Genomic DNA, 9,675 nt, shown 5'->3' with positions numbered 1-9,675 from the left:
CAGACAGCACCTGATGAAATCCCAGCCAGACACTTCCTGCCTGCCTGTTTGCATTCATTCATTCATTCGTTCGCTCAGCAAGCAAGTATTCACTGAAGGCCTGGTGCCCTCTCGGGGTCTCCTTTGGAGGAGAAAGCAGGGAAAATAAAGAGCGCACGCCTCCCCAGCATGCATCACAGGAAAGATAAGGTTAAACAGGGGCTGTGGGAGTTCAGACGGACCCTTATCTCTTCCAGGTCTGGGATATGGAGAGCCTGTCGACTTTTCTCCCATGAGAAAAGATGGCCTCTGAGAGGAAGGGTGGCGGGGCAAGGGGTCTGGGAGGCGCCTTAGCCTGGGGGCAGTCCACCAGGCTCCTAAGATGAGCTGTGCTCATCACTAGCCATCCAGCAGGTCCTTACTGAGCACCAGCTGTATGCCAGGCTGGCATGAGCTCAGGTGACGTGCACAGAGGGGTAGCCTGTAAGCCTTCTTTCGGGGCCTTCCCATGGCTGTGGGGCCGGGGCAGGACAGAGGCTGACCAATCAGTTGTCATATGCAAGTTCATAGGACCACTACCTGTGACCCCCCACCCCAGCCTTACTTGCTGGTTAAAATCTCCCCAAAATATTGGGAGTGAGATTAGATCACACAGGAGTAGCATTTTAGACTTTGGAAAGACCCCGGGCCTTCATCCCAGCTGGCGTTGGAGGTGGCAGGGCCATGCAGAGGCTTCGCCCCTGGCAGGAAGGCCCGCCCTGGGAAGCACAGCGGCTCTGGGCAGCTGGGTTCCTGCTGCTCGCCCTGCGGGGCACTTGCTGCCTGCGATCCTTCCCGGGAAAGCCTTCTCTTCGCCCTCCGCCCAGGACTCAGGTCAATGGCATCTCTTCCAGGAGATCCTGTTCCCACCTCCACCATGTTTCCTGGTTTATCTTGTCCTGTCCCTTGTCACAGGCTGAACCGGCCCGGGCTGCACACTCTCCAGTGGACACTGGACACTGGTCAGCGCTCCTCCACTTGCCTCTGCAGCCTGCGTCAGTTTCCTGTCACCCACAGCGCCTGTCCCTGGTTGTCCTCCGACCCTCCTGAATGCCGCGCTCACCTGGTTCCAGCAGTCAATCGTACCATGGCCTTCCCCGAGAGAATCCACACAGAACCACGGCCTCCCCTCCTACCCCAAACTATATATAAGGTTCTTGCTGTGCCCCCTGCCCTGAAAGCCAGCTTCACGTGGGCAGCCACTGCGTGGGCTCACCCACTGCTCTGCCCTCCAGCCCAGCACTGTGCCTGGCACCCGGATGCGCCCCATGATTCTCAGGGTGCAGCACAAAATGAGAATGAGGGCCCTTTCTCCATAGATTATTAAGGAATGTAACGTGGCAACAGGGGAGCATTAAGCCACGTGCGGGGTCTTTCTGAGTGAGGGGCCTGGCCACCCACATTGGTGGCACACTCCTGAAGCCTGCCCTACCCAACACCCAGTGAGTGCTCAATGAACTTTTACTGAAGGAAGGAGTTAGTGGATGAAGGGCAGGTGGAGGGGGCTTTCACAGCGCCTTGAGTGACAGAAGCCCCGCCCCAGGCGCTGGATGCTGGGCGTGCCTATGTGATCCGAATGGCAAGGACCTGCGTGGCCTTGCAATTCTTTTCTCCTTGCCTGGTTTTTGGGCTCCCCTGTGGGCCACCCTTTCCAAAAGCCCCCGAGGGATGCTTGGCAGAACCACCTCTGCTCCAGGAAAGCTAGAAGACCGGGCTCCTTTGCAGGTGAGGCTTAGCCTGCCCCACATCCAGCCCTTCGCCTTTCACCCCAAGTGCCCCGAGCTGACACTCTGCCTCACCCCTCCCGTGAGAACCTCTGGCTGTGGGCTTGCTTCCCGGGGCGGCCCTGCGAAGGGAGAAGGCGCAACTGGACTTTCACTCCATCTTTCTTGCCCCCACTCTGGGCGAAGAGCTGCATCGATCGCATGTATGTAGATAAAGAGGCCAGGGCTCGGAACAGCAGCAACTCACTTGAGGTCCCCCCTCAGGCTCCGGGCTCTCCGGCGCCTGTGCCCAGACCCAGTGTGCACTGGGCTCCATCTGAGTGGGTGGTTCACCGTTGTTTGTGGGATGAACAAATGAGTGGAGGGAAGAGGGGAGGCCGGGAGCGTCTGTCTGTCCAGTGAGATCCCAGACACAGACCCTCCGAGGTGAACTGGATGCAAACTGGGTGCCAGGCAGGGGCTGGTGGGGACGGGTCTCTGGTCTCAGGCTGAGGTGTGGCTTGAAACCAACAGAGCCCAAAGTGGGAGGGGGTGGGGAGGAATTCTCCAACTTGCTCGCTTTTATTTATATATTAAACAAGCGATTGTGCAGACACCCTTGCTGCCAGGCTGTAGGTTTAAGTTACTGCAGGTCCAGGGCAACCAAGAAAATCACCAGCTTGGCTCCTCCCCCAACTGCCCCCCACCCACCGGCACTGGTCCCTTTCCAGTGAGGGAGCGAGACAAGCGCAGGCAGCAATTGCAGACAGTGAGAGGAGTTCAACAAAATAAAAGAAGTGTGTGTGGGAACGAGGCAGGGAAGTGACTTCAGCAGATGCTGGTCTGGGAAGGTCGCTGGGAGGAAGGGGCACCCGAGTGGCACCTTGGGCTGGGGGAGGGCTGGTCAGCCTAAGCACTGATGGAGGGAGTGGGGGAGGGATCAAGGGAGGGGGGAGGGTTCTAGGCAGAGAGAATGGCGCGGGCAAAAAGACAAGGGGGTGAGGAGTTGGGGAGACGCAGAGGGGTTAGAGCGGCGGCAATAAAGGCGGGCAGAGCGTCACGAAGGGCTGGGGGTCACCTCCTTTGGGAAGCCTTAGATTCCCGCTCACCTTATACTCTCCCCCAGCTTCCTCCACCGCGGCCGAACCTCAAGGGTCCCGCTCTGGCCTCCTTCCCGGGCCGCACAGCCAGTCCGGGGAGGGGAGGGCCGCCACGGATTCCTCGCACCGCACCCCCGCGGCGGCCGGCCAGGCGCTGGGCACCCCGTGGGCACTGGGCAAATATTTGCAGAGCTCACTATAAGGAATGAATGAACCCATTGGGCGCAGCTAGGGGGAGGGCGGGGCCGAGGGCAGGTGGGAGGCCGCGGGCGCGGGAGGGGCCCCTGGAAGTCCGTCCTCCTCCTCCTCTTCCTCCTCCTCCCAGGCCCCAGCGCGCACCACTCTGGGGCTCCCGTGGCGGCCTCTCGTGCGATCGAGGTCGCGCAGGTCCTGGAGAGCGACCCGGGGCCCCTGCTCTCGGCGCGGGAGTTCGGAAGAGGGTGGTTCGCCGCCGCCCGAGGGCCAGAGCGCGAGAGGAGCGAGCAGAAGGAGCGCTCGCCTGCCCGCCGCCTCGCTGCCTCCCCCGGCGCTTGCTCTCCCGGCTCCTGGGTTTGCTGGCTGCTCCTCCCACCCGCGTCCGCCTTCTGGCTCACTCGCTCACTCTTTCGAACGGGTTTCCAAGCTTAGCTGTGCACTCGGGCCAGTGTGGGTCGAGGGGCCCCCTGGCCAGAACCGAGCCGGACGAGAAGGGGGGGGGCGGGCAGAGAGCAGCGGGCCCAGGAGGGGCCATGTCCGGCGCGGGCACTGCGGGGCCCATCTGCTGCAAGTGACCTAGTGGCGTGGACCGCTGACTGTCCCCCTCACCACCTGGGGCGGCGCGGGCCCCGGTCCCGGGTGCCCAGAGCCCGGGTCGCGCGTAGAGCCGGCGCGATGCACGTGCGCTCCCTGCTCGCCGCGGCGCCCCACAGCTTCGTGGCGCTCTGGGCGCCCCTGTTTCTGCTGCGCTCCGCCCTGGCCGACTTCAGCCTGGACAACGAGGTGCACTCGAGCTTCATCCACCGGAGCCTCCGCAGCCAGGAGCGGCGGGAGATGCAGCGCGAGATCCTCTCCATCTTGGGCTTGCCCCATCGCCCGCGCCCCCACCTCCAGGGCAAGCACAACTCGGCGCCCATGTTCATGCTGGACCTGTACAATGCCATGGCGGTGGAGGAGGGCGGCGGACCCGACGGCCAGGGCTTCTCCTACCCCTACAAGGCGGTCTTTAGCACCCAGGGCCCCCCTCTGGCCAGCCTGCAAGATAGCCACTTCCTCACCGACGCCGACATGGTCATGAGCTTCGTCAACCTCGGTGAGTGAGGACAGGAGGGAGGGGGTGACCTTCTCGCTCATGAGGCGCTTTGGGACGGGGAGGAGGGGGCCGCCTCCTGCATCCAGCCTACTCTGGCCGTTTGCTGCCAGTAGTGCCTGGCCGAGGCTCCCCTACCCCAGGGTCCTAGTGGACCCACCTTGTGCGCGCCCCAGGTAGGGCGAGCCAGGCTCATTTGCCTGTGGGAGTTTGGGGTAGGGAAGAACTGGTCTGAAGGCCCCTCCGGGTTAAGTTGGCGGCCGCACCTCTGGAGCTGGAGACGCCAGGCGGGCCGCGGCTCAGTTCAAAGCGCGGAGCTTGGTCATGTGAGCTGTGCCCGGCCCGGGCGTCCGCTCTACCTGGATTTAAAGGGCCCTGCTCGGTGAAGCTGCCTTCCCGCCCTTTCTGGGCCCCTCTCAGCCCTGCCTGGCCCTGGCATTGCGGGAGTCGCTCCCCATTCCCCACCTTGGTGAGCCCTACCTGGCCGCTCTCGATGCGCCCGCCCTAGCTTGCTGCGCGCCCGGAGCGCCTCGGGGGCCCCTCTCCTGGCCGCTGGGCGCCCCCTCGCTCTGAGCTCTCCTGGCTGGAGCTTGGGGAAGAAACATTGCCATTGCGAGCTTTCTATTTTAAATATTTAATGATAGGTCCCGGGCGGGCAGAATCCATTTTCAGCGTTTATCACATGTGGCGTGCAAACCACGGCTTTTGGCGTTTGGGTGGCGCGGGATCTGCGAGCAGACGCCGCCGGGGGCGGCCGGGGGAGGCCGGGGGACCCGGCTCGGGACTGGAGCCGCGACGGCCCGGGAGACCCGAGGCTGGGGCGGCGGAGGGGGCGCAGCTGCCTCTATCGGTGCACGCACACTCACCAGACTCGCTCAAACTCACCTCCGGCAGCGCTGAGTAGGGCTGATGACCAAATATTTGGTTTCCCAGATAACACGCCCCGATAGCGCTGTTTCCTTCTACTCGCGTAACTTGCTGCGAAAATCCGAACGGAGTCAAGGCAGCAAACTCATCTCCCACGGGCGCTGCGTCAACATGGAAACAATGATACCCAAGCCCCCCCCCCCCAGCACTGCGGGGGNCCCCCCCAGCACTGGCGGGGGGGGGGGCTGGGTGGAGGGTGCGGGGAAGCCGGGATCCACCTCAACGCTTCCCGCTCCAGATAAGGTCCCTGCAGTCCCCGAAATGCCATTGTCTGTGCTTAATAACAGCCGAACAATCCAATAGTGAAATGAGCTTCAGCGAGCAAGGGCTTAGATGCCAAAGTAACCTCAAGAAAGTTTAAATTGTACTAAGTAGCCTGTTAGCACGAGGCAGCCCCCTGTCCTGATTTAGGGCAATCTCCAAGATGTGTGAGGTGGAAAAAAGCAAGGTGCAGATGAGTGAGGTTCCGTGTGCGAGTGTACCGTCCCCTCCCACTGGAAGCGACCCCAGGAACTGGAAACAGATTTTCCTGCCGGGAGGGGCAGAACTGGGGTGGGGGTCGGGGGTTAGGGGGTGGGAGGCAGGGGTCTGATCTTTCACTGTCTGCACTTTTGTCTGTGTGGTTTTTCCTCTCACAATGTGTATTTACGACCTGTACCAGGAACTAAAGAAAAAAAAATCCCAAGTGCCTAGAAATAAGTAAATTAAAGCAGATCGCTGTTTTCTGTTCTGAAGCTGGGGGTGAACCAGGGCCTTTCCTCTGGCTGGGGTTTATGGCATCACAGTTGGGTTTGGGTACCCATGGCTCCCAGCGGATGCAAGCAGGTCGCAGTGGCTGCCTTCAGAGCCTGGCTGGGGTCATTAAAAAGGTATTTGTAAGCCCTGGCTTTGCGAATTCCGTGCACAAAGTACACTGCTGCTTATGGACCAGTAGCTGGGGCCAGACCTGGCTGCCCCACCCCCTTCCCTGGAGAAGGACTAGGTTGCCAAGTCGGTGCCCCTGGGGATCTTGGGGCAGGGCTGTTTGTTTCCCTTGATGGTGGGAGCAAGCTAGGACTTGTCTGGGAAGGCCGCAGCCGGGTGGCTTTCCTCCTCTGGCCGTACACACACCTTTCAACCCCGTTAGTTCCATTGCTTTAATCTTGAAAGGACAAAGACGGGCTTGTCTGAGCCTCTTAATGAGTGGGACTGGCTTTGGGCTCCGTGGGACAGTCCCGACTTTCTCAGGTCTTGCTTTCTGGAACATCGTTCCAAATTAGAAGGCAGAGTGGCTTTTTAACAGAGCGCGCGCGGACCTTGTTTTCTTTCTTTCTCTGCCCCTAACACTGGAGGTGATTAGTGGGGTGAAAACCTGGAGTGTAGTTTGGCGGGATTCTTCCATAGCCGCTTCTAGGCTTGACCTGTTTCTGCTCAGGAAGGGGATAAACTGCCTGTCCCTTCCAATCTGTAGTGGTCCTGGAATTTCTCCCCGGGAGGGGCTCGGGGGAGGTTGGAGGTGCGGGCAGTGGGGGGGGGGGGGCGGTGTGTAGAAAACTTGCCTGGAAGTTGAGTTTGCTGAGAAAACACTCGATGTTTCCTTGGATTGCAAATCATTCATCTGTAACATAGAAAGTTTTCTAAAGGTGTGTTTAGTCTCACACTTTACCTAAGAGTGAGAAAATGTCACTTGTCCCTATCAAACCATTACTGGTTATCTTGGGGGGACCTGGGGGGACTTTGGGGGGTGTTGATGGAGATCTTGCGGCGGGGGGGGGGGTGAGGCAGGGGAGGCTGACTTTCTCCGCGACCCCTCCTCCCATCATCCCTCCTCCCGGCACCGCATACCCTGCTGTCCTGCAGGGCTTGGGAGACCCCAGCCTGGGTTCTGAAGGCTTTTGCAGATCTGGTACGTTTGTTCTTCCCCCTGTCTGCGGCCAGGCTGGGTTTTGTTCCTGTAAGTCCTTGGAATTCAAGCTTTTTGCCAGGCTGAGTGGGATCTACACTAGAGAGGGAACCAGAGGAGAATTCATGACAAAACCAGGTGCCGGGAGAGAGAGGACTGCAGACCGCACCTTATGACAAAGACCAGCCTGCCCAGTAAAGCCTGGTCGGATGCTGCTTGAGACTCGGGGACTGACACTCCCATCGTCCCAACCTGAGCTCTTTGAGTTCAAAGGCGAGATGTGTAAACTGGTTTGGATTAACATGCCCCCCCCCCCCCGCCACTCCTCTGTGGAGACTTAATTTTTGGAATTTAAAACAGGCTACCTCCTCTCCAATTGTCCCCAAGCAACGTGAATTCTGCCGCCAGAACCCACAAATACTCTCCCCCCCCGCCCCCCACCATTCTTTCTTTGGAGAAATCCAGCAGCTTCTTTGGGGGACCCTCTAAAGAAGCCAACCAGCAGGAGGGGTGTGCACTGCGTGTTTATCTCTGGTTCAGGCTCTGGAGGAACCAACTTTGTTTAATCTTCGAAGCTAAATTAAAAAAAAGAGAGAGAGAGAGAGAAAGTTGGAAACCTATCATTATCGGGCTCCGCGCATAAAAGTGGCTTTGTGGATGCGGCGGAGGACGGGCGGGGGGGGGGGCCCGGTGGGGGGGGCCCTGCCGCTCGACGGTTCCTTTGTACCATCTGGCGACCCTTTTTGTTGACAAGTGTTTGGCATTAAGGTCTCTCCTTTTGCCCCTTCAAGAACAGGCCCTACCACTGTAGAGTATTAGAAAAAGATTCTGTTACAGTTTAAAAATTTCCTTCAGGGAGTGCTTTGGGAAGGGAGCGCGGGCCGCAGGCATCTGCAGCTGTAACCTGGCTTGTGTTAAGATTTGGAAGGGCTGTTCCACATTCCAGGGCGCGGAGCGCGGCCCTCACTGGTAAGCAGCCAGAGGTTAATGTAGATGTCACACAGGCTGTCCCTTCTCTCTCTCTCTCTGGCTTCCCAACAGGAGTGCGCCAGCAGCGGTGTTTTCAGTAACCCTTTCCACATCGCTTCTTTTAACCCTCATTTTCCTGCTTCTATAAATCAAAGATCTCCCCCCCCCACCCGCCACCACCACCACCAGCACCCACCACCGCCCTCTCCCAAGGATATTATGTGACCTAGATTTGAACTTTTCGGATCTTCTTTGAATTTCTCTTCTGGAACCAAAGCAGGTTAAGGCTGAGCCCTGGATGCCAGATCCAGTGGCTATTTTTAGTTTTTATTCCAGGCTTGTCATTTGGTTGGGGAGTGGCCCATCGAAAGGGTGAGGGAGGTGGCCCAGATACGAATCGATTTCAGGGACGGCAGAGGGACAATGTTCTGGACGCACCCAGAGAAGCCGCGGCCTCTGGGACGTCGCTCTGGCGCGCTTCGGTTCGGGGCCCTGCACCGGGTAGCGGGCTCTCTGGCCTCTGCGGAGAGAAACACAGCTGGAGCGTGGTCCCCGGCCACCGGAATGCCTGCGACGTGAGCGCATGTCACATGGCTGCTGAACTCAGAGACAAGTGATGACTTCATTCCAGGGAGAGTCCCATCTAAGTTGATTGATCTCCCCTATCACTTTAATATTTTCCCCCCTATTGGGTAAGGTCATATTTGGCCCAGCGCAAAACTCAGGGTGTCCTGAGCCTCTCCCAGGCCCCACCCTGCCCACCCATTCAACCAGCTGAGCACTTTGACAGGAGAGTCCTTAGCACTAAATGGCTCCACGTTAATTCTTTTGCAATCACTCCTTAGACCTAGCTGGGGGCTGGTGACACACTCTGGTGTTTTGGGGTGTTTTTTTGCAAGTTGCTGCAACCGTTTTTGCCTTAATGCACTCGGGCCATGTCACCAGGGGCTAGGGCACAGGCAGGGATGTGTGGGACCTGTCATGTATTGTCAGAAGGAATGTGAGGGTCAGCCTTTAAAGCGTGGTGGTGGGAGAGGCCTGCAGCTGTGTACACTTATTAGAAAAGATTGAAGTCCCACTGGTAAAATCAATATATTGAATTGCATGACCCTCTGCTTTTAATTAGTTTAAATCAAATGCGCCGGTGCCATTTGCCTCCTCTCGCCTTCATGGGGTGAGGAAATACCAATATTTACATAGAAACTGTTAATTTGTGGTGAAAATGATAACACATTTAGCTTTACACACCCAAATTGCCCCGACTTGATGGATCCCAGATCCACGAGGAGTTGTGGGTGATGTCACCAGGGTGAGGGAGCTGGGTGGTGGGTGACATCAGTGACGTTTGTCGCTTGGACCCCTGGGTGCCGGATGCAGGTGGGGAGAGCTGCGGGTGGAGGGCCTGAGGACTCTAGTCTTTCGAGAAACTCGCCGGTTCTTTCGTTGCCAGCCAGAAACGTTGAGATCCACTCATATCACATCCAAAATCTTTTCTCTGGAGCCTTCTCTCACCGTTGGGAAGCCGGCAGTCGCTTCTCTGGGGGTTTCGGTCTGTTCTTCGGCGCACGGGGTCCTCTGCGCGGGCAGCGCAAGGCACAGCGCTTTATTTATTCCAGAGCCTCGGAGGCTTATTTTTCCAGTTGCTGAAACAGTTTAGGCAGGGAGGGTGCGCGCCCTGCAGACAGTGCCTTGTGCGGGCGCGGCGATTACGCGAACCGTCCACTGTGAGCTGTGTGTTCAGCTGCCGTTGAATTCTGGGCTTTGCAGCAAATGGCACTTGACAAATAACAT

General features: G+C 58.5%; 1 protein-coding gene across 1 annotated transcript in view; it reads left to right on the top strand.

The window, feature by feature from the left end:
- The first annotated feature begins 3,129 nt into the window (after positions 1–3,129).
- The window catches only part of BMP7 (bone morphogenetic protein 7), a 71,217-nt gene continuing 64,671 nt past the window's right edge, over positions 3,130–9,675 (top strand). The window contains exon 1 of the mRNA XM_037059959.1: positions 3,130–4,109. Coding sequence (XP_036915854.1) covers positions 3,692–4,109 — 418 coding nt within the window. The 5' untranslated portion in view covers positions 3,130–3,691. The remainder of the gene's footprint in view (positions 4,110–9,675) is intronic.

The sequence above is a fragment of the Sturnira hondurensis genome, unplaced genomic scaffold, assembly GCF_014824575.4.
Source record: "Sturnira hondurensis isolate 20B ecotype Veracruz unplaced genomic scaffold, ASM1482457v3 Scaffold0011378, whole genome shotgun sequence".
Classification (NCBI taxonomy): domain Eukaryota; kingdom Metazoa; phylum Chordata; class Mammalia; order Chiroptera; family Phyllostomidae; genus Sturnira; species Sturnira hondurensis.
This window is presented reverse-complemented; position numbering and strand designations above follow the sequence as displayed.